Consider the following 24,594-nt stretch of genomic DNA (forward strand, 5'->3'; position numbering starts at 1 on the left):
TATAATGGGAAAGAGAAAAGAGAACTTTGATATTCGTACAGTGAAATATATTCTTTGTAATTTATTTTAAATGTAAATTTTAAAGTTTAAGGCTATTGTGTATAATTATCTGTGAAAACATTTTAAAGTTTAAGAATTTATTAACAATTATCTATGTATAAATTTGAAAATCTCTGGAAGAACTGCTGTTTCTAGTCATGGCAGAGTAAGTAGTTTAAGCTGGTCTATTGCTAAAGAAACCTAAAATGGTAGACAACATAATTAATAGAAGATAAGAGCTATTTCAGTGAAATGGTGTGATTAAAGTGTATTGAGAGATTGGGAGATGAGGAAGAAAACAAATGTAAACAATACTCAGGATCTTTGTGTAAAGAGAATGAGAAAAACGTGTTGGTAACTGGCAGAGTGATGGAATTAAGAAGTTAGGGTTGTTTGCTTGATTTTTAAGGTGCATGCATCTAACAGAGAGGGAATAGTTAATGGATTCAGGAGAAAGCAATAGCTCAGGACCAAACCACTAAGTAGGTAAAGGACAGGGAGATTCAGTACATAAGCAGGGAGTGGCTTTAGATGAAAGCTTGGGTTATCCGTCTCTCATAATAGAAGGGAAGGCAGATAATCTAAGTGTCTGACTTTGATGACAGAATGATGATTGCTTTTATATTCTTTAGTACTCCAGAGTTTTGTTTCTGTTATTTTGATACAATATATGTAATGTCTATGTAATTATAAAACCTCTTCACTCAGTTTAAGAACTTTTTTGTATATTTTGTTTTATTGGGTGGGAAAAATCACCCCATATATCTTAATGGTCTTCTTTTACATAATGTTCTTGTCAAAAAACAAAGTTCTGAACCCTGTATTTCATCTATTACCATTCCTGTGAAAACAACAAAAAGAATACATAGATGTTTATGAATACGTAGTATATTTTTGTAAACATATTTCCTTTTCCCAACCCAAAATGTGTTCCTTTTTGGTAAAAAAGAAATTTGGTTTGCATTTAATCACACAACTAGCATGAAAATGAGCTCAAGAAATAGTAGATGACTTGGAGAACGGGAACAGTGTGGCTACTGTTAGTACAAGGAGGGAAATATGTATTTTACCATATGGCTTTTAAATATTTTTAAATTATATTACTTATTCTAACAATAAATAAATATTTCTTAACTATAGGTTTTTTCCTCTTTTTTTTTTCTTTCTACCAGTTGTTTAATGAACTTGTTCAAGAGCAAGGTCCCAACCTAGATAGGACATCTGCCCATGTAAGTGGCATTAAAGAATTGGCACGTCGCTTTGCCCTTACATTCGGATTGGACCAGATCAAGACACGAGAAGCAGTTGCCACGCTTCACAAGTGAGTGAGCTAAATAAACACTCTGTTATATACAGTCTGGTTTACTGGAATTTACCAGAAACAACTATTATATGACCAATTTTTAAAGTGACAAATGTTGGAATTTTCAAGTTATGAGAACTTTAGAGGTTGTCTAATCTAGTGATTCTCAACCAGGAGGGTATTTTTAATTTGAAAAATAGTTACTTCACACATTTTTTCATTTTATAAAGTATAGAAAGGAAAGTTTAACAGGATGTTCTTATCTGGTCTATTGGTGAGAAAGTGTTGTGGGAGACATAGGTTTAAAAGCACTGTGCAACTTCATTTCATAATGGGAACCTCATTTCATAATGGAAAACTGAATGACAAAAAATTTTAAGTATCTTACAAAAACTCAGACACCTGCTTGGTACCATGACCAGCTCTAAGAACCAAATTTTCTAACAATCTCAGTATCTTTCCAGGGTATTCTGTTATCTCTAAAAGCTACACAGGAATTTAGCTTTGTGGGTGTTTAGCTATTGCTTATTATTTTTCCCAATATAAGTTGTGAAATACATGTTCACAATATAAATTGTTTTCCACTGTAAATAATAAAATTAAATATTATTATGCAACTATGTCATACAAATTAACATTATTTTACCATTTGAATTTGTCAGATTTTACTACCTTCAGTGATGATTTTGATGCCTTCCCAACTATTTTTGAAATTCTAGCCCATTGAAGAACTATACTAGCTATTTGGAAGAATAAGACAATATTTTCTTTTATTTCAGGGATGGCATAGAATTTGCCTTTAAATACCAAAATCAGAAAGGACAAGAATATCCACCTCCTAATCTGGCTTTCCTAGAAGTACTAAGTGAATTTTCATCTAAGCTTCTTCGACAAGACAAAAAGACTGTGTAAGTTGCATGTTGCAGGACAAGTGGCTTTTATCATGACACCATTATAATTTTAAATGTTTAATTTTTGAAAAAAATCATCTAGATATAATTACTCTTGGTAACTTAGGCTCTGATAGGTTGTTTTAGGGCAGCGGTCCCCAACCTTTTTGGCACCAGGGACCAGTTTCGTGGAAGACAGTTTTTCTATGGATGGGGGGTGGGGGTGGGGAATGGTTCAGGTGGTAATGTGAGCTATGGGGAGCGGCAGATGAAGCTTTGCTTGCTCACCCGCCACGCACCTCCTGCTGTGCGGCCTGGTTCCTAACAGACTCTGGGGGTTGGGGACCCCTATTTTAGGGGACTATAATTTTCTTTCAAACTTTTATATAGTTTTTCTTTGATTGTTTACCTTTCAGTACCCTAGAATTTGCAAGTGGAAATGATTTCTTATTCTCTAATTCAAAGATCTATGAACACTGGCTTAACTGTTGTGGAAAACTTTCTTCTTTCCTTTTATATTAATTATATTTTAGTTTTATTTTGTTTTTGACTGGTTTCAAGAAGATTGAAGGTCCATTTCGCTTATAGTTTTCTTTAGGATGCTGTTCAAGTCTTCTGTTTTCTTTTGTTCATTTGTTCTATCCATTACTGTAAGTGGGGTATTAAAGTCTCCAACTATTTTTACTGAATTGTTATTTCTCCTTTCAGTTCTCAGTTTTCGCTTCATGTGTATTTTGGGGCTCTGTTGTTAGTTGTATATATGTTTATAATTGTTATGTCTTCTGGTGGATTGACTCTTACTTATCACTATAAAATGTTCTACTCTGTCCCTAGTAATTTTTCTCTTAAAGTCTATTTTGTCTGATACTAGTGTAACCACTCCAGCTCTATTTTAGTTACTATTTGCATGGTATAGCTTTCTTTCCATCCTTTCACTTTCTGTCTTTTTGCCTTTGAATCTAAAGTGTGTTTCTTGTAGACAGCATATACAGGCATACCTCAGAGATATTGCAGGTTCACTTCCAGACCACCACAAGAAAGTAAATATTGTAATAGGTAAAGCAAGTCACCGAATTTTTTGGTGTCTCAGTGCATAGAAAAGTTATATTTACACTCCACTGTAGTCTGTTAAGTGTGCAATGGCATGATGTCTTAGGAACAGTGTCCATACCTTAATTAAAAAATACTTTATTGCTTAAAAATGCTAACCATCGGGCTTCCCTGGTGGCACAGTGGTTGAGAGTCCGCCTGCCGATGCAAGGGACACGGGTTCGTGTCCCGGTCCGGGAAGATCCCACATGCCGTGGAGCGGCTGGGCCCGTGAGCCATGGCCGCTAGGCCTGCGCGTCCGGAGCCTGTGCTCCGCAACAGGAGAGGTCACATCAGTGAGAGGCTCACGTACCGCAAAAAAAAAAAAAAAAATGCTAACCATCATCTTGACAATGCAGAGTTACTGCAAACCTTCAATTTGTATAAAATGTAGTATCTGCAAAGCACAGTAAAGCAAAGCACAATAAAATGAGGCATGCCTGTAGTTAGATCATGTTTTTTCTTTTGAAACAATCTCTGCCATAATAATTTCTATTTTTTATATGTCTGTGCCTTTGTTTTTCCCTCTTTTATTGCCTTCTTTTATATTAAATGGCTATTTTCTAGTGTAACATTTTAATTCCTTCAGAGATCTTTAATTATATTTTTTAGTTATTTTCATAGTTGTGGGTATGAAATACCATCTGCTATCATTTCCTTACTAATACATCTTTGCTGTCACACACTTTTTTTGTGTACATTGTCAAATACACATTTCTATGTTATTGTTCCAGTGACAGAGCAATGCATAGTTTTATACAATTTCTTTTTAAAATCAGTGAAAAGGACAAAAGATAAGTATATATGCAATTATATTGTCCTTTATGACTACCTGGTAATTACCCTTCAGCACTCTGTTTTTTCCTGTAAATTCAGATTACTCTCTGATTTGTTTTTAGCCTGAAGAACTTCCTTTAGTATTTCTTGTAAAGCAAGTAAACCAGCAACAAATTCTCTAAGCTTTTGTTCACCTGAGAGTGTTTTTATTTCATCTTTAGCTTTGAAATACAGTTTTCTAGGTACAAGATTTTGGGTTGATAGCGTTTTACTTTCAGCACATTGACTATGTTATCCTGCTTCCTTCTGGCCTTTACTGTGTCTGATGAGAAGTCAGCTTTTGGGGCTTCCCTGGTGGCGCACTGGTTGAGAGTCCGCCTGCCGATGCAGGGGACACGGGTTCATGCCCCGGTCCAGGAAGATCCCACAGGCCGCGGAGCGGCTGGGCCCGTGAGCCATGGCCTCTGAGCCTGCACGTCCGGAGCCTGTGCTCTGCAACGGGAGAGGCCACAACAGTGAGAGGCCCACGTACCACAAAAAAACAAAACAAAACAAAAAGAAGTCAGCTTTTAATCTTATTGGGAGTTCCCTTGTGTGTAATGAGTTACTTTTCTCTTACTATTGATACTTTTCAAGATTTTTTAATCTTTGGCATTCATCATTTTCACTGCGATACATCTGGTTGTGGATCTCTTTGCATCTATCCTGCTTGGACTTTGTTGAGCTTTGAAAATGTGTAGATTCATGTTTTTCATCAAATTTGGAAGTGATTAGCCATATTTCTTCAAATTTATTTCTACACCTTTCTTCTCCTGGTACTCCCATTATACATGTCAGTGTACTTAATGAATCCCACATTTCTCTCAGGCACTGTTCATTTTTCTTCATTTTTTTTTCTCTCTGCTCTTCAGATTACATAATCTCTATTGATACGTGTTCAAGATTACTGATTTCTCTTCTGCCAGCTCAGATCCGTTGAGCACCTTTAGTGACTTTTAAATTTCCATTGTTGTACTGCAGAATTTCCATTTGACTCTTTTTTTTATATTTCTATCTTCTTATTCATGTTCTCTATTTAATGAGAGATAGTGTTATTATACTTTTAATTCTTTAGACATGGTTTTCTTTAGTTCTTTGAACATATGTATAATAATTGCTTTGCAGTTGTGGGCCAAGTTTCTGTTGCTTGGGGGTTTTTTCCTACATATGGATTACATTTCCCTGTTTCTTTGTCTCATAATTTTTTGTTGCAAACTGACCATTTTAGATAATATATTGCATATGTGATACATTGTAAAATAATAATTTAGCTACTCTTGATATTCATTCTTTATCCTCCTAGAGATAGATGTTGTTGGTTGCTTGGTCATTTATTTGGAGTAACAAACTCTGTGAGGTCTGTTCTCTTGCAGTATGCAGCCTCTGCTGTCCCTACTCAGATCTTTTTTTCCCTTGTTTTTTATTATTTAGCCTGTGTCAGCCCCTTATTAATCAAAGGTTGTGCTTAAACCTCCTTAGCAAGTTAGATTTTTACTGCTGGATGTGGGTGTGGCTTTTGAAAGCTGCTATCACAGTTCAGGGTGTTTACTTTGCCCCATGGTCAGCCAGGGGACCGGCAGCTTAGAAGGTCCCTCACTGATTGCTCCTGAGAAGGGCAGTCTTGGGCCATGTACAGTCTTCCAGACTAACAGGAAAACATGTGATTTAATTTATTTATGTTATTTATTTTAACTTTAATTTTTTAGAGCAGTTTTAGGTTCATAGCAAAAATGAGGAGAAGGTACAGAGAGTTGCCATCCCATAGACCCCCTGCCTCTACATGTGCATAGCCTCCCCCACTATCAACAACCATCACCAAACAGGTTGTTTTGCTGGGGAGAGGGTATGCCAAGCTCCTCACGCCACCATTCTAGAAATCCTGCCCTGGTTTGAACACTTTAAAAGAAAATTCAATAACCTTTTTTGCCAGACTTCTGATTTTTATTTTAAACATTGGTATTTAAAAACAAAGAAAGGAGTAAAGGAAGAAATACACATACACCCTTAGTAATACATTTGCTTGTTTAAAAGTATTCCTGAGGGGCTTCCCTGGTGGCGCAGTGGTTGGGAGTCCGCCTGCCGATGCAGGGGACACGGGTTCGTGCCCCGGTCCGGGAGGATCCCACATGCCGCGGAGTGGCTGGGCCCGTGAGCCATGGCCACTGAGCCTGCGCATCTGGAGCCTGTGCTCCGCAGCGGGAGAGGCCACAACAGTAAGCGGCCCGTGTACCGCAAAAAAAAAAAAAAAAAAAGTATTCCAGGAATTTGTGAAGCAAAACCTTAAATTCTCAATCCCTCTCTTTCTAAAGGTAACCACTGTTAATAGTTTGATGTGTGTCCTTAAGGATTTTTCATAACCTTCAGAGAGAGAGAGAGCCTCAGGTTATGGAAAAAAAAATTAAATAAGTGATGCATGAACTGCTTCCATAAAAATGACTGCTTCTTTTGTGTTTCTAGTCACTCATACCTAGAAAAATTCCTAACGGAACAGATGATGGAAAGGAGGGAGGATGTGTGGCTTCCACTCATCTCCTATAGAAATTCGTTAGTCACTGGAGGTGAAGATGATAGAATGTCTGTGAACAGTGGAAGTAGCAGCAGCAAAACCTCCTCAGTAAGGAATAAGAAAGGACGACCTCCACTTCACAAAAAACGAGTAGAAGGTAAGTGTGCCTTTATACTATGAGGCAAATAGTGTGCCTGATAGTATCAAGAAAAATAAAGTGGTAAATAATCCGTTGAAGCAAGATAATACTGTTAAGCACATTATTTCCTTGTATGTGTCATATACACTGAGAGGTTCAGCCACAAAGGTTGTAACAGACAAAACGGGACAGAAACGGGTCAAGGAAAAAGAGCTTGAAAAAGCACTGAACACAGAGGAAGATAGGCACAGAGAAAAAGAGGAGACAGGAAGGTTTATAAAACTGATCCCCTTACCATAGATCTCTAATACATTAAAATTTAAAATAAGACAGTCATAATGTTATTCTATCAAAATGCATCCTAATATAGGAGAGATTTTGGTAAGTTGAGGATGGAACTCTGCAGCACAATGAATATACCAGAACAACTTTCCATTTCCACCACTTGGTTGGATAATTTATTCTTGTATATTAAAATAGTGATGGCCAGATCTGGGTTTTTAATCCTCATAGGCTATGGAGAACAGGGAGTTGAACTGTCATGAAAATGCGATCAATAATAGATATTCCTATATCCAAAAAGACTAAAGATTGCTTTATTAAACAAAACATTAGTCTTAAACTAAGAAAACTCAAAGTAAAAATGCTTATTTTCCCAAATAATCTTGCTCCATCTCCATGCTTCTCCTAATAGAATCTCTACAAAGCAAGAGAGGACAGTGATCTGCATCACGCTCTGTTGCCCCTGTTCACAACCTTCTGTTTACCTCTGCTGCTAAAAAATAGTGACTCATCAAAGACTTTGCTGAGATCTGCAGCAAAATTAATTAGAATTTAAGTCTAATGTTTCTTTCATCATTGGGGAGGCAGTATTAACTATTGATGAAGAGCACAAACTCTTAAATTCAGAGTTCTAGAATTCAGACCTGGCTTTCTCGTTTTTCAGCTGTGTGACCTTTGAGCATGTTACTGAACCTCTCTAAGCCTCAATCACTGATCAGATGAAGGATGATCTGAGTATCTGTCCTGTTAGCTATTGTGAATATTAAATTAGATACTTCCCCCAAAAAACTTAGCGCACACACAGTGATTACTTAGCACAGTGCTTGGCACATAGGCAGCATTTGATAAATGTTAGCTGCTGTTGTCATCATATAGTAATGCCCCTTTTCTTGCATCAGTCAGTAGATTAGGCTGAATGTATATTTTGAAGAGAATAAAAGATTTGAAAATATTTACAGACTTGATGGTAAAGTTTAAGATTACCTTTCAAGTTTCAGTTTTGGGGCTTAAAATCTTTTTGGCCCAGAAAATGAAAATACAGAACCCTGTCGTTATAGTATAAGATCCTGAACTGTTCTCTAAAGAATGGTGCCAGTCATTTCCTTTCGGAAATGTCTTCTAGAGCAGCCTTTTTATCAGAGCACCCCACATCTATTCCTCTATCTGTATTTTTTTTCTGCTCACAGCTTTTCTTAGATGTAATGGTCATCTTAGCCAGAGTTCATCAAATCCTTGCTATACCAAGAATGTGTTTTACGTGCATTACATCACTTAATCATTTATTTGACTAATATTTGTAAAGCACTTAGGTCAGTCCCTGGCACATAATAAATGCTGTATAGATGTTTTATAAATCAATTCTGAGTTCAACAGTATTATCCAGGTTTTACACAGAAGAAACCAAAGGCTTAGAGAATTTAGATAACCATTTATCTATACATTAATGGAGCAGTTAGTATTATCATCCTCAGGACGGAGAAGCATATATGGACCAGATAACCTAATTTGGTAATCATTAAATTGCAAAAAAGAAAACTTGCTCCGTATCAGTTTCAAATTTACCAAGTAACTAAGGTAAGTTACATGTCCAGAACCCTTAAGCAACAGAGTTTCATCTGTTTGGAATGAAGATGAGAGAGCTTTGCAAGAAGTGTTTTCATTGAGGAATCTTGAGGGTTAGGAGGATCTCTTCAAGAAGAGTGAGTTCTTCCTGAAGTTACTCTTTTATTCAGTAAGTCTTTACCAAGCACCTTCCTAAGAACTGTACTAGATGCTGGAGATTGGGTATTAATTCCCAGTGAAGAAAGGGAGACAGAGAAGCAGGCAATTTCAGTTCAGCGTGGTGAGTGCTCTGATGGGCCAAAAAGGTTCTTTGGAAACATACAGGGAGTGACCAAACTCGTAATGAATCAGGGAAAATTTTTCTGGAAAGGATGACATGTAGTAGAAAGCTGAAAGATGGTTTACCAGGTTAAGAACCTAAATGAGACCATTCCTATGATCATAAAATTTTAAGTGCAGCAGAGAATAAAAGTTTTGAATTAAATGTTGAATGAAAAGTGGTATGAATAAAAGAAGATGTAACATATCTTGCTGAAGAGATTCAGTAGTGAGCTTCAGATCAGTGGAATGACCTTAACCAGACAATAGGTAGGTATTTCCAGGAACAGAAAAGCCTATCCAGAACATACATGTGTCTGACAAAATTTTAGAAACTGGAGAATACACTGAGAGAGAGAGAATGCTTGATGGCAAAGGAGGAGCCTCACATGCACATGTCTCTGAGACTTATTGGGGGAGGAAAAACAATGGGATTCATACTACATTTTGTGATTAAAATTCTTCAGAAGGAAACACATAGCAGTAATACTATTTTTTAAGTCTTCCCACATCAAGAAAATGCAGTTGACCTAGAACAGTGGGGTGAGGGGGAGCATTAGGGGCACCAGCCACCTATGGAGTTGAAAATCCATATCTAACTTTACAGTCCATGTACTTGATTCTGTATCCGTGGATTCAGCCAACTGTGGATCGTGTAGTACTGGAGTACATACTTATTTTTAAAAATCTGCGTTTAAGTGGACCCATGCTGTTCAAACCGTATTGTTCAAAGGTCAACTGTAATTTAGAATTTTGTAGGTAGAACTTTATGTAGCATTTTATCAGGATTTAGATATGCAAATAATGCTATAAATAGTAATTTAATCTGTTCAAATCTTTATAAATGATCTTTAGAAGAAGGAAAAAATAGTGCCTGGTCTCTTGAAGAAACTTAAATCTAATTACAGAGATAACATATACACATGACAGATCACCTGCCAATGCAGGACAGTGTATAATTGAGCCCTAAGTGAGCAAGAATGATTTTGTTTCCTCTAGAAGCTAAAAAAGAATGGTAAGTGGGGGCTGAGTGGGGTGATCAGAGAAGACTTCTCTAAAGAGGTAGAAGTTAGAGGCATGAAATCAGTGAGTCCCTCAATCCAGCCCCGCAAGTATAACCTGGCCAAAGAGTTACTTCTCTGGTGACCAGTGCCTAATTGTGTAACAGGATTTGCTGATTTCTCAGTAAAGGCCAGCCAGATTTTAAGTGCTGCTGCCTGGGGCCCCTCTAAGACCCAGTAAATAGGCCTTTTATTGCTTGAGCAAAAGGAAGGTTAGAAGGGTCTCTCTGGCTGGCCACATTCTTCCCCTTCTGTAGGGATGGAGGGACTTCGAAGAGATGATAATGTAGGATAGCTAACATTTGATGTTTACATACATTACCTTATTTAAGCCTTACAACTCAATGAGGTCAGTTACCAATATCCCCTTTTGTATATGAGCAGACTGAATTTTGGAAATTTAATAGCTTATACAAAGTCACACAAGTGAGTGGTGTAACTGGAATTCAAACCTAGGCAGTCTACTCCAGAGCCATGCTCTTTAAATCTATGCTATAACTTCTACCAGAGTTCATTCCACCCATGACACTCTGTGACACTCATTAACTGGAATTTTACAGATGAAAGTCTGGATAATACGTGGCTGAACAGGACTGACACCATGATTCAGACTCCTGGCCCCCTGCCAGCACCACAGCTCACTTCCACTGTTCTGCGAGAGAATAGCCGGCCCATGGGAGAGCAGATTCAGGAGCCTGAGTCTGAACATGGTTCTGAACCTGACTTTTTACACAAGTAAGTAGTAAAAAAATTGTTTTCTTGGCATAAAACCTGCAACTGTTAAAGTAAGAAAAATTATTTCATCTGAGCATATTGTTTTCTCAGTTAATGAGAAAACAAAACCACAGAGTTTAAATAACTTATATTAGAAGATGTATAATAAGTCTGCAAACACTTGTGGATCTCAGTTCCTTCAAGTCCAGAGACCTATAGATGCATGGTGTCTTACTAAGTGCTGATTTCATTTGGAGTTTACAGATTCATTGGGCAGGTCTGTTTCTTCTCAGAGATTTGCCAAGAACACATGCAGGTTTACTTCCTTGGCGAGAGAGCCTAGAAGAGTCTCTGCTAAGGTTGTTCCTAGTCTGAACCCCAAATAGACTATTACTTTTATCAGCCATTTAATTAATAGTACTTTGTCTTGGTTTATATTTTAAACTTGAACTGTTCATAGATTAAGAATTGTTAAAGCAGTGATAAATTCTGAGAATAGCGGTCCTTTCTGTAGGATAATCAAGCTCTTACCTTTTTTTTACCTCACTAGCGATTAAACTGTTTTCTAGTACCACGGCTCTGAAAATCTTGGAAAAGGCAGGGTGATGGCATGACTTTTGCTTTGAAAACCTTTTCTTTGTTATTTTCCATTCAACTTTGAAAGTCTGTAAGCTCCTCACTTGTGTTTCTGTTCATATTAGAGTAATGCTGTGAATTACTCTGATGGATAAGAGAGAATTCTCACTAGAACTCAACAAATTTAGCAGGTTGAAAATAGAAAGGGGCAGTGTTACAAGAATTCAGATCCTGGGTTTTCATAAGAAATCTTTGCTCTGAGGATCTGCCTTCTTCAAAGCTGAAAGGATCATCTTTGTCAGCCACTGCATAACTGGGCCATCTTAGAGGGTAGTTTGCCTTATGACCAGCACTCCCACTCCATTTCCTACTGGGGGAGGGGGGGTATCCTCCGTATTGGAGCCTTGCTTCCCTGACCTTACCATGTCAGTCCCTCCTGGCTGTGGTCTGTCGTCTTTTTCCTGCTACAGATTTATAGGTTGAATCAAGGTGGCAGCCTAACATGATATAAAGACAGCTGCTTCGAGAGAACTTTATGCGGCAGATTTTAGCTACCAAAAATGGTTCAAGTTTCCATCCCAAGAGTCATGTTGATTTTATGCAAGTGTCCACGTGCCAGTAAGGATAGAGTACAGGTGATTTGGCTCAGCATGTACCTGAGTCCAAACTTCCTCAGAAGGACTGAGAAAAAATGTGATCTACCCTCCCTTGTTCAGCTCTGGAGAGCTCTGAGCCATGAAGCCAGCATCATTCCTGTCCCTTTGGGGACTGAGTGTGCAGCTAGGAACACTTGTAAGTAGGGCAGCAGCTGGATACAGAAGTGTGAGAAGCGCTCTTGTTTAGCAGGGATTTGGGGAAAGAAGCTGATAATTTAAGCACCTGTTGGGGAGGAAAAAGTTTTCCTCAACCTTCTTAGGGGCCCTGGCTGGGTCTAAAGATTTAACTGACAAAGACAGATTAACAGGAGAAAAGCATACAAATTTTATTAAATTTTTACATGTACATGGGAGCCTTCACAAGAGAATGAAGACCTAAAGAAGTGACCAGAGCAGGAAGCTTCTAAGCCCTTTAGACAAAGAAAATTGTGAAGAAATGACAAGACAAACGAGTTTGGACTGGGGTAGTCCAACTAGGGCTAGGTAGTCCTCATCTTAACTAGGAAGATAAGCATTCGTTTAACAGGATTTGTTTGCACGTTCCTCTGCTGCCATCTCTGGGCTGATAAGAGTCTGTCTCCAGTAAAAGGAGAATTTATTTCCTGCCTTTAGGCAGAAAAGGGGGAACTTTTTCTGTGTTTTACTACTTCTTAATTGCCTTCAGTTCAAAACAGTTTTTATCTCAAAGAAGCATATTTTGGGGTGACATATTCTGATTGCCTTCACACCTAACAACTAGCCTCCACAGCCAGCTTCTCTTGGAGACTTAGGGATCTCCAGTTTACTGCCGTTTCTGCAGACAGGTCCTTTGATAATGATCTCAACCTTGACCCTGGAATAAATCCAGCGAACTCCCCTTACATGGGGATTAGGCCAACCAACCATGGCCATTTTAGCATGGGACTGATGACCTAAATTCCTCATCTGCTGCCACAAAATGAATAATAGTACCCTCTCTTAGTCCTCAGATGCAGATCTCTTGGTTAGGCCAGCCGAAATTAGAAGACTTAAATCGGAAGGACAGAACAGGAATGAACTACATGAAAGTGAGAACTGGAGTAAGGCATGCCGTGTAAGTGTTACATCAAGTGTCACAAGAACGTGATCACTGTGTGATGGTCATTTTGTGTAACGACTTGGGTTTCTCTGATGTTTGGTCTTAGAAGAGTTAAAATCATAATTTAGGATATGCTATGCAGCGTAGGATAGGAATGGAGGACATGGGTGCTTGAGGCTTTCAGCATTTAAATCCTAGTGTGCAACTTGCCAGCCGTGTGGCCTTGGATAAGCTCTAAAACCTCTGTGCCTCTGGTTCCTCATTTGTAAATTTGGGATAATAATGGGACCAATCACTTAAGAGTTCTGTGGGAATTGATACATAGCTAGCTAGTAATATTGTTACTGCATTTAAATTATACTTCCTTCTGATGAGTTGAGATGAAATCTTGAGTTAACCAAATGAATGATTCTTAATTCCCTTAGAGTTCAATTATCATAATTTGTGCAGTCTACTGGTTGTAATTGGAAGGTGTGCTTTCATTGGTTAAAAGACCCAGTGTAAGAGCCAGAACTCCAGGTTCTATCAGTCTGAACAGCTTTCTGACTATGCTTTTTCTGTATCAGTCGGGGTCTAATGGAGGAAGATGCTGAGCCCATCTTTGAAGATGTAATGATGTCATCCCGGAGTCAGTTAGAAGATATGAATGAAGAATTTGAAGATACTATGGTTATTGACCTGGTAAGGAAGTTCAATACATTTTTCTTGTGTTAAAATATGTGAAGGTGTTGGTATAAGATGATGCTCTTGTTTTCAGAACCCCGTGAGAGGAAGAGGAGGAGGAGGTAACATTGACCAACAGTGGGCAGGGCCCGTGTAGCGCTTGTAGCACTTGTGGGCATTTGGATGAGCTTATGTTTTTCAAGCCTATTTTCAAAGCAGTCAGATTTTCAATTCTGGCAATAACAGGAACTGGCTCCTTATTACCTTCATGAAAAACAGCTTACACTAGATCTTTCAGTATAGCATGTTCATCTGGCCTCTTGTACTTTAAATTGGAGTCTGTGTACACTGCACTCCAACATAGCAACCAAATGCAGAATATGGACCTTATTTGTTCAATGTGAAGAGACAAGTTTAAAATAAGGAAATCTGAATATGGACTAAGTGTAGGTGATATTAAGAAATTTTCTTTGTCAGAAATAGTAATACATGGTGGTTATGTTTTTTTAAAGTTCTTATCTGTTAAGAGATACATACTGAAGTAGTCATACGTGAAATGACATGGAGAAGAAAAAAACAGGAATTCAATGGAACAAGATTGGCCAAATGTTTGAAAATTGTTTAAGCTGGGTGATGGGTGTACGGGAGTTCATCATACTGCTTTCTCTATGTACTAATTTGCTAGACTGCCATAACAAATACCATTGACTGGGTGGCTTCAACAGAAATGTATTTTCTCACAGTTCTGGAGGCTAGACGTCAAATAGCAAGGTGTCAGCAAGTTTGATTTCATTCTGAGGCCTCTCTCCTTGACTTGTAGGTGGCCATCTTCTCCCTTTGTCTTCACCTGATCTTTCCTCTGTGCGTGTCTCCTCTTCTTATAAGAACATGGATCACATTGGATTAGAACCCACCCATACGATCTCCTTTTACTTACCTCTTTAAATGCCCTGTCTCCACATATGGTCACATTCTGTGGTCTAGGGTCTAGGGGTTAGGAGCTCAACATATTAATTTGGGGGGACATAATTTACCCCATAGCGTTCTGCTTTGTATGTTCTGAATTTTCCATAATGAAAAGGTTTGGTAAGAAATGTAAATGAGACCATATCCAATCTGTAACCCTCCCTCAACCCACCCATCAGTAGCTGTCCATCTACCTGCTCTGGGGAATTTAGTGAAGTTTTGTCACCTAGTATTTGATCAATCTTATAATTATTCCATGATTGAGAGGTATGTTCTTTGTTTATAGGCCCAAAAATTATTTATATGCATTTACACATTTATTGTAATTTGAAAGTCTTTTTTTATCTAAGTGATAATTAAAAGCCAAATACTGTTACATTTTTCTTTAATGTATGCTCCTGTAAAAGCCAGATTCTTTTCCTTTCAAATTGACCCTTAACAGTTCTTTATATTTATGATACTATTAGAAATATTAGCTGATTATCACAGTCCATTGTCTTAATGTATCTCAGGAAAAAATTAAGTATCTGGCTTCTCTTTCCAGCCCCCATCAAGAAATCGGCGAGAGAGAGCTGAGCTGAGGCCAGATTTCTTTGATTCTGCAGCTATCATAGAAGACGATTCAGTAAATGTTAAATTATTACTGTTCTTTATTATGGTTTCTGGGTCTTGTTTATGCATGAATTTAATAATTGTGTTTCACTTTTTCTAGGGATTTGGAATGCCTATGTTCTGAAGTCTGAAGAAAATTTACAAATCTGGAACTCTATTATTTAGAGCTAGAGGCCTATATACTGTGATAGCTTGTATGGGGAAAAAAACACTTTTGATGTGATCTGATTTGTTTTTTAATCAAATGATTGAGGTCAATCCCTTTTTGCAGTGACAGAAGAGGAGCATGTAAATTACCCAAGAGAATGTTGGTGAATGTCACCTCAGAAAGACTGACCTGAAAAATCATTTGTGTCCTATTATTGGACTTATCCCAATACAGATGTGTGTGTTTTTCTGGAGGGAGGAAGAAATTTTAAATTTTTAAAACAGCTGTCAAGATAAACACTGTAATACACCTGTTTTATGAAAGCTCAGCATTGAGTAAAAAAAAATATTTTTAACTTTATTTTCCTGTTGTACAATTTAAAAACCGTTTTAACATTTTGCCTTTTTATGTTTTAAAAGCTAACCATTTTTATTAAACCTATGAGTAAAGCAGCTCATCCTAATTGCCGAAGAGTGTTTTGGAGCTCACTGGATTTGGTTGGACCTTGTGGAATACAGAAATATGGAGGAGCAGAATACTGACAAGCTAAGATGAAACTCTGACAGTGCATCTCTGCCAAAAACCATACACCCTCTGTGGACATGGATATGAATTCCCCGATTTTATATACTCTTGAATAAAAAGGTTTATTTTTATTTATAAGGGGGCATAAAATAAGACATGTCCAAGCAGCCATTTTTCCAACAGATGCTGTACACCATTCATTTTATATAGATTAGGGAGATTCAAATACAGTACATTTTCTATTGGTATTTGTTCTGTGCATTTTTAGCAACTTCTACCAGCAAATAAAGTATTCTCAGTAAAACAAAGATGGTTCTCAAGTTATCAGTTTGCTGTTTTTACCACTTAGTTCATGCCCTGCCAAATTCAAGTTACATGGACTTCCATTTTCTTAAAAAGATAATCATGAAGAACTCCTTCGCCATTCAAACGTAATTTTAAGTGTAACATAACCGTGTCTACTTCCCATGCACTTAATACCCTTATGCACTAATTTTGTGAATTAATTAAGTTTACCGATTATAGAAGTATGTGCTGCATAGAAATCTGTGCTTAGAGGGTGAAGGTCTTAACGCTTACCTTGAAATACAGCAACATTTCAGTGTTAAATGTGCATATTAAGGATAATTCTTTGGGGGAAAGAAATTATGAATCTTCAGGACAGCCTTTAATGGTTTAGAGTTACATTCTGCTTAGACTTTTATGACTTGCTGCTACTGTTATTTTAAAAAGCCCACTTTTTCTTCCTTTCTGATTTTTAAAGTAAGCCTCAGAACTTCCAAACCAATCCATTCACAGCTGTTTCTGGGCTGGTTTTTAAAGTAAAGTAGCTGCAACAGAGTGATGAGGCTTTCCCTTTTTACCAAAAGACAAAAGCATTTAAAAAAAAAAAAAATCTGTGCACCCAGTGACTATGTGGGAAAGCAAAATGGATTATTTTATTCATCCTTTTAGTAAACAGACAAAACAAACTTTTTTCTCAACATTTGTACAGTTCTGAAAAAAACTTGGTCACCAAAAATGTTTTATCTGCTAATTGAGCAATTCCTGGGCTCCAGTTGGGGCTGGGGTCTCGCTTTCCTCCAGAAATGTGGGTTTCACTGGAAGTGAAGGGGCGGGGATGATTGATTGGACTGTCCACCACGCCAGCCCTGCCCACCTGCGGTTCTGGCCAGGGAGCAGGCTGGGAAGTGCCCTGGCACCTGCACAGATTGATCCTTGGCTTGACAGTTTCACGTGGAAAACAAACAGATGCTGACTTAGAATTGTGGACTACCGTGCAACAGAAAAGGCGTAATATCGACTCCAATGGGTTTCCAGTTCAGTTTGAAGTCAATCGAATTTTTGTATTTTCAGTGTCTCCTTGATTGGTTTTGCTAGTAATTCTGTAAATTGTACATTTGCAATATGAGGTTTTTTTCCTTTTGTACAATTTGAAACTGATGCTTCACCTTTCCTTTAATAAACTATTCAAAATCAGGCTTGTGGTAGTCATCCTATTGTTCCTACTAGGTAAAGCTTTAAAGGGGTGATTTCTTGTCCTGTCGACAGAATGATGAAGCTTTCCCTTTTTACCAAAAACAGAGAGTTTGCTCTTTCAGATCATTTGTTAAATGATGGCAAAATTCCTGTATCAAATGAGGCTTTACTTTTTTAAGCAAGCAGAATCTTAGGACTAGCCATCAGTTTTCTTTCATTCTTTGTATTTCCTTGGAGAGAGTGAGAGACTAGCTAGGCCAAGTGGTCTGTGATTCAAGAGGAAGCCTCTCGTGGGCTGCGTTTTGGAAGAGGCATTCAGGGATTATCAACTGGTCTGAAGCCTGGGTCCTTCCCCCACCTGAGATCCAGACCCAGCACTTCTGCACAGTTGCCCCCTATAGCAGTGCCCTGTAAAGATCACTTGTGTTCTACATGGCTGCTGAAGTGAGGGTTTCTCTTGACACTGCCGCCAGGTGTCACTCTGAACAAAATTGTATCCCATACTTTATGGGCCTGTGTTCTTTGGGCCGTGTTCATTAGATGGCCTAAGATGGCTGTGCAGAAGAGGCAGGAATGCAGGGGATAAATCGGCAGGTGAGCTCTCCAGGCAGCCCAGGAGGGAAGGTGATGAGCACGGATCTCTGTAGCAGCTCATCTTGAAGGTTATGTGTTTATGAGATTAGACCAGGGCTTTACCCATGTGTGACTCTACCTTCGGACAAGCTTGCAAACCTCCCAGATGTGACTTGACTGTGACTCTCTATTGGCCCTGTTCTCAGAAAAGAATCTATCAAACAAGGAGCAGTGTCTTCATGGAAAACAAAGGCTTAGTGCCTGCTCAGGCTCCACATATCAGACCAAACTCAGGTAAGGTTCCATCCATGCCCTCCTAAGTGCCTTGCTCTGTAGGGGTCTACACTGGGCATCACGTCTTGAGGGATAGCTTTCTGCTCCCAAGGACACAGAAATGAGGCATTTCTCATCTCCAGGACAGTAGGGACATGGTCAGTACCTACCTACTAAGGCTGCCACATCTGCCCAAATGTGCTGGCTGGATTCCACACAGGCCCCAGACTGAGGCTCTGCCCACTGAGTAGCCACAGCTTCTGCTTGGAATGGTGGAGATCCCATGCTGACAGGGAAGCAAGAGCATGAGGACCTGTAGTTTCACTAAAATATATATAATAAAGCCACAGCTCGCCAGAAATCCTTTGAAACCAGAAGGACTTAAAGTTCACATCTGTCAAACAGGTGGAGTCTGTGTTGATTCAACAACTCCATCAAGGGTGTTAAGTCAGTGTACTGGGTGAGTGTCTTTCACAGGCTTCTCTTACTCTGAGCAAACCACATCTCACGTGCCAGCAAAAAGCATCAGTGCATCCAGAAGCAGAGAATTGGGCTGGGGAGACCAAGACATGGTCAGGAGAGAAGCTGGAAAGACTTTACACAAACAAGCACTGGAAGGCTGCTCGTGGATGTGCGTGCTCCCATTTTTCCAGCAACTCAAAAAGATGCCATCATGCATAAGGTAGGAAAGTTTTCCAAATTTACTAGCTCTTTGGGTTGATACAATCCCAAGTGGAGCAGACCACCACCTTTCTCACTCCAACCCTTTGGGATTCAGACAGTACTGCCTGGGTTCAAATCCCAGCTTCACCACTCATTAGCTGTGTGGTTCATGACAAATCGGTTTACATACTTAGGGCAGGGACAGTTACAGCAGGACACTCACAGAGCCTCCTACCTCCACCACAACTCGTATTATCTGCTCTCGGTCTAAACGCAAATTTGCCAGCGCTCCACTCAGTACACCCAAGTCCTCTCTGGTTACAAGATCCATCATTTTTCTCTGTCCCTTTAAGACGAGACCACAGTTGGGAAAGACATTCCTAAGAGCAGCTGATGAGAAAACTGACTGCTGCTCTGCAGTACACTGAGGCTGGTCTACTTGACAGAGCTTCCAAGACCATGCAGCTCCGTGTCTCCGCCACCAGCTTGGTTTTCAGATGGGCCAAATCCTAGCTTGACAGACCCCAGAAATTGGATTGGCCAGGCAACTTTAAGCTATTGAGCCACATGCTAACCAACCCGTATGGTTCTTCCTTAGCCAGGAGGCCTCTAAAAGACCAGGGGTCTGCCACCACTCCTTTCCCAGCTCCAATGGCTTACAGTCTTACTGCTGGTGCCAAAGAGAAGTACAAGGAGCCTCTGGCCAAACATCTCTGCCCCCCTAGGAACTAACCACCTAGTTAGGAAGACAAAAATATGTTTCAGGCCATATGTTTGCTTCTAAATTTCATCTACTAAAAGAAACCAGGGCTCTTAGAGAAATCACTGAATCTGCAGCTGGGTGAGGAAAATATAAGATGAACCTGGTACATTACCCTGTGTCAAAAAATAAGGAAGTGCACAAAAAATTATTGTGACATATCAAAAGGACTGAGGAACCAGCTTGAAAGAGCGCCCCTCTGGCTGTATCACGAAATTCTGAGCAGCAAAATAAGTAACATTAAATTTTTAAAGAACTCATCAGTCTCTATTTTTTCTTGATTGAATGATTGAATATATTCATTCGCTAAAACATTTATGAAACACCTACTATGTACTAAGCCCAGACTTCAGTTATGAATAATAATATATGATTCTCAATTAACTAGTATAATGTGCGTTTGAAAATTTGATAGGGTGATAGCATAGTAAAAATACATTATTTCAGGAAAAAATGTTTAAAAATGAAAAAATAATTTATGCATCTAAATTGATACTAAAAACTTAAGAAGAGAAAGCTCTTTCTTCTTTCCTTGTGGATATAATGATAGGGTTAGAAATACAGTATTTTACCACCAACATAGAACAGCTGAGGCAAGAATCATAATGGATACTAAAAAGTAGTGGATGAAAGTGTGCTGACAGGCTTAAAGAATGCCGATCAGACTCAATTTCATCAATAATGGAAAAACCTAACAGGTTTCCTAATGTAATACAAGGAAAGAACACTCCTGTGTATTACTCCTACCTGGATCTAAATGTCTGTAAACAATCAGACAAACCCAAATTGAGGGACATTCTACAAAATAATTGGCGAACATGCTTCAAAAATGTCAATGTCATTAAAGACTATGTAAGACAATGAGCCTTGTTTCATATGAAATAAGCATTGACATTTGGGGGGACAAAAGGTCATGATTCTGCAACTTTCAAATAGGTCAGTAAAAATAGTAATTATATATTTATATAAAAGATGAAGCAAATGTAGAAAATGTTAAGAACTGGGTAATCTAGGTGAAGGGTATACAACTCTTGCAACATTTCCACAGGTTAGAAATTTTCCAAAATAAGTTTTTTAAAATGTGAGAACACGTTTCTGGAAAGAAGTTAATATAGGGTAAGAAATTAATATAGGGTATATGCCTTACTGAGCATCTATTCTGGTAGACACACACACACACACACACAATTACAAACATCTCCTTTAATCCTCAACAATTCCTGAAGGAATTGAAAGGATAGGACATATCATTTAACTGTTATATTATTTAAAAGTAAGAAAACCAAAAGCCTAAGCAGACAAGTACTTCACCCTAAAAGCTTATTATCTCACCTTTAGAGAAAAAAAATTAATTCTTGGAAAAAGAAAGGAAAACAATACACAGAGGTGTCAAGTAAGGGTCAGCGCTAAGTGAATAGTGTTTTCTTTAGTTTTCTTGATTTTTCAGATTTTTACCACAAAAAAATAAGATTTATGCTCAAAAACTGCTGGGATTTTTAATAAAACAATTTTATAGGAAGGCACAAATGAAATCTTTCTAGAATTTAATAAACTTAGCCAAGTTATTACTGGTATTTAGATTCCCAGGTTTCATGACTGCAAAAGGCAGGGATGGGTGCAAATGGCCAGGTAGTAATTACCCTTGGTACATTTACAATGGAATATTTGCATGTTTCCTCCATGGGCGCTGTACCTTCTTGCTGGCCAAGACATCCAGGTCACAGCAGATTCGGGCACGTGTAGAGGAAGGCTGGATGATGTCATCCACAAACCCTGGGGAAGCACAGAAAAGGAAGCAGATCATCTGCAGCCCCAGATGCTGCCACCCATCCAACACCACATGGTGCTCAGCCAGGGCACTATCTTCTGCGGCCAACAGTGTGAGCAGGGCCCAACCTGACACAAGAGGAGCTGGGTCCTGTGAACCTTCCCCTGATCCCAGGAGCCCCCTGTTCCTCTTGCAGGTCCCACACTTCTGGCCTAGGAACACTCGGCAAGAAAAGGAAAATGTGACCCTCTCCCTACCAAGATGAATTCAACAGGGAATCCAATTAAGAAAGTGCACTTTTATTTTTTTAAAATCACTACAACAATTCCTCCCATCCTGTACATAAACCCCTCTGCAATGTTACTAATGCCACTCCTCCCATCAGGAAATGGATTGTATTTCTTCACCTGGCCTTGTAACTTGCCTTGGCCAACAGAATGTGGCAAAAGTAACACTGCAACTTCCAAACCTAGGCCTCAAGGCACCTTGCAGCTGCCCCACTCTCCCTCTTGCCCTCAGGACACAATGTAAAGCAGTGTGGACTAGCCTCCCTAAGAATAAGAAACCACGTGGAGAGACAGTCTGACAGCCAGCACCAGCCATGTGAGTGAGGCCATCGTGGACTAGCCCCAGTCAGCCCACCAGATGACACAGCTGCATGACTGATCCCAGGCTCAGCCAGCAGAAGAGCCTCCCAGCTCAGCCCAGACCAAACCACTGACCCTCAGAACTATGAGGGAAAACAAAACAAAACAAAACAAAACAAAACAAAACAAAAGGTGGTGGTTTTAAGTCACTTTGTTTTGGGTACATTTTTCACAGCAATAGGGTGACTGGAACAACGCTAAGAGATTCAGCCATTTCAGCAATGTTGTTTTGATTCTGGTGACAAAGCAGCGTCTTTAAGTGATGACTGCTCAGGGACAAACCAGCCCTCACTGGTCTCCAGATTAAACTGGAAGGACAAAGGCAGACTTTCTGGAGTAAAACAAGAAGCAAGTGACCCAACAAACGAACAGAGCTGCCCTCCCCACCACAGGCCCTACCTCTCACGGCTGCAGGAAAAGGGTTGGCAAACTTCTCGATGTACTCTGCCTGAGCGGCCTCCACATTCTCGTGCCCTTTGAAGATGATCTCCACAGCGCCCTGTCACGAGAGGAGTTAGTGAACACCCCTGGAGGCCCCTGGAGACCTGGGCAGGCCTCCCTCAGCTCATCATCATGGGCGTGGTTGCCAGTGTCCTGGTAAATCAAAGTGTACCAGAGACAAGTGCCAGGTCCAGGTGCCTGGAGTTGACCTCCGTGACTCCGGGGGCTGTGATGGATGCTCAGCTGTGGCCCCAGTGACGAGCAGCCCAGGCTAAGCCAGGTGTTTGCCTCCCCAGATTCTGTCCTGCTCTCTCCAACTGCATTTATCCTTCTCTGAGGCCAAGATATTTGGCCCAGTTTCCACTGTCAAATCCACAGTTCCCTCATTGAGGGAAGCAGACTGCTGTTTCCCTTTTTCATGATTCTGAGCCCTGAGCACACAATTCAATGGCCAGAGGTGGAAAGACTGAAATGCAAATGTAGAAAAATGAGGACTGAAAGATGAGCCTTCACGTCAGAACCCTTGAAAGTCAGCTTGGAGAGGCGGGGGCATGGGAGTTACCTGGTTCAGCCGCAACAGCTGTTCTGAAGCAGAAAAGGAGTGGGGAGCGGGCTCAGCAACAGGAAGCACCTGCCCTAAGTCAGCAGCTTGGGGCCGGGGGAAACGTCCAGTCCTCCGAAGGCCAGCTCAGCTGACTCAGCCCTCTCCCCTTTACTGACGTCTCAAAACCCACTCTAGGCTCCTCCCACCCGGGCACGGAGACGGCGGCACACGCCTGAAGTGAGGGCAGGAGGCAGGCTTGCCAGGGTCTAGACCCCAACTCCCTGGAGCCCTGGCCCCTCTCCAACATTTCCCAGATGCAGAAGGGAAAGCCAGGGGGCCTCACCTTTGCTCCCATGACTGCAATCTCTGCTGTGGGCCAGGCATAGTTGGTGTCACCACAAAGGTGCTTGGAGCTCATGACATCGTAAGCGCCACCATAGGCCTAGAACAGACCCAAATGCTGAATGTTAGTGCCCGAGTCACCCATGTCACATCCCTGCAAGACCCCAGGAAGCCAAGCAAAATGAGGACAGAAAGCAAGAAGAGCCCTCCTGGGCTGCTAAAGTCCCAGTGTCTGTGAGGCCAGGGAGCCGGAGCACAAGGGCGCAGCCCACAGGCCTTTCACAGTTCATGGTCACGGTCTTTCCCGGCTGCTTTTTCCCACTGCTGCTTTCAGTTCCCAGATGACCAGGGACACCCCTGCAGGGCATGTCTGCAGGGCTGTCCACGCTGTGCTGTCCTCCAGAGCTTTTTAAGGGGAGCGAGGCGTAGTCTCCCTCCAGCACTGCTGAACCTCTCGGCCAGACTTCCAGCCACGGCCGTGCCGTGGGAGTGAGTGAGCTCACAGCCTCCAGCGTGAGTTCCTCACCTTCCTGGTGATGACTGTCACTTTGGGCACAGTTGCCTCGGCAAACGCGTAGAGAAGCTTGGCGCCGTGCCGGATGATGCCTCCGTACTCCTGCGCAGTGCCTGGGTCACGAGGAAGAGTTACTGGATACCCACAGAATCCTCAGGAGGTCGGCCTCTGCTCTCAGCTGGGAGGTCTTCCCGCTCCCCAAAGGGCCACCCCTCACACAGCCGCACCATCCAGACACCCAGAATATGGAGACATCACAAATCCTGAGGGAATTTTGCAAGATCTCCAAATAAAGTGGGTGCCTCGCTGGGCAAAACCGCCTCTCCTGGCCCCCACCTCTGTCAATGACTCACCGGGGAGAAAGCCAGGGACATCCACAAACGTGATGAGTGGAATATTGAACGCGTCACAGAATCGGACAAAACGAGCCCCTTTCACGGATGAATTAATGTCCAAGCATCCTAGAAAAAGACAGATCATCCAGGCTGAGCTTCTGGGCAATTCCCAGTCCCACCCACACTGGGAATGTGCCCCCAGCAACCATGCAGAGCTGGTTACTAAGGAGGCACTAAAGTTACTTCCTCAGAAAACAGCTAAGGGGATCTTCACACTCCAGGAAAAACTGGGAAGACAGGAGAACCCACCTGGCACTGGCCAGAGGGCCAAG

General features: G+C 40.5%; 2 protein-coding genes across 6 annotated transcripts in view; one reads left to right on the top strand and one right to left on the bottom strand.

The window, feature by feature from the left end:
- The window catches only part of STAG1 (stromal antigen 1), a 434,108-nt gene extending 416,705 nt beyond the window's left edge, over positions 1-17,403 (top strand). For 3 of the 4 annotated variants that reach the window (XM_029214246.1, XM_029214243.1, XM_029214247.1), the window contains exons 27-33: positions 1,212-1,360; positions 2,122-2,250; positions 6,595-6,800; positions 10,567-10,741; positions 12,914-13,024; positions 13,576-13,690; positions 15,183-16,881. In XM_029214246.1, coding sequence (XP_029070079.1) covers positions 1,212-1,360; positions 2,122-2,250; positions 6,595-6,800; positions 10,567-10,741; positions 12,914-13,024; positions 13,576-13,690; positions 15,183-15,350 — 1,053 coding nt within the window. In that variant the 3' untranslated portion in view covers positions 15,351-16,881. Of the gene's footprint in view, positions 1-1,211; positions 1,361-2,121; positions 2,251-6,594; positions 6,801-10,566; positions 10,742-12,913; positions 13,025-13,575; positions 13,691-15,182 lie in introns of all 4 variants that reach the window. The other variant, XM_029214245.1, reaches the window with a different exon arrangement.
- Positions 17,404-20,694: 3,291 nt separating this feature from the next.
- PCCB (propionyl-CoA carboxylase subunit beta) overlaps positions 20,695-24,594 on the bottom strand; it is a 91,050-nt gene continuing 87,150 nt past the window's right edge. The window contains exons 10-14 of one of the 2 annotated variants that reach the window (XM_029214472.1): positions 24,281-24,388; positions 23,940-24,040; positions 23,415-23,513; positions 22,486-22,585; positions 20,695-21,444 (exon numbers count right to left, since the gene is read on the bottom strand). In XM_029214472.1, the coding sequence (XP_029070305.1) occupies positions 21,323-21,444; positions 22,486-22,585; positions 23,415-23,513; positions 23,940-24,040; positions 24,281-24,388 (530 nt within the window). In that variant the 3' untranslated portion in view covers positions 20,695-21,322. The remainder of the gene's footprint in view (positions 21,445-22,485; positions 22,586-23,414; positions 23,514-23,939; positions 24,041-24,280; positions 24,389-24,594) is intronic. The other variant, XM_029214471.1, reaches the window with a different exon arrangement.

The sequence above is a fragment of the Monodon monoceros genome, unplaced genomic scaffold (assembly GCF_005190385.1).
Source record: "Monodon monoceros isolate NGI ecotype Baffin Bay Population unplaced genomic scaffold, NGI_Narwhal_1 Super_Scaffold_11, whole genome shotgun sequence".
In the NCBI taxonomy this organism is placed as follows: domain Eukaryota; kingdom Metazoa; phylum Chordata; class Mammalia; order Artiodactyla; family Monodontidae; genus Monodon; species Monodon monoceros.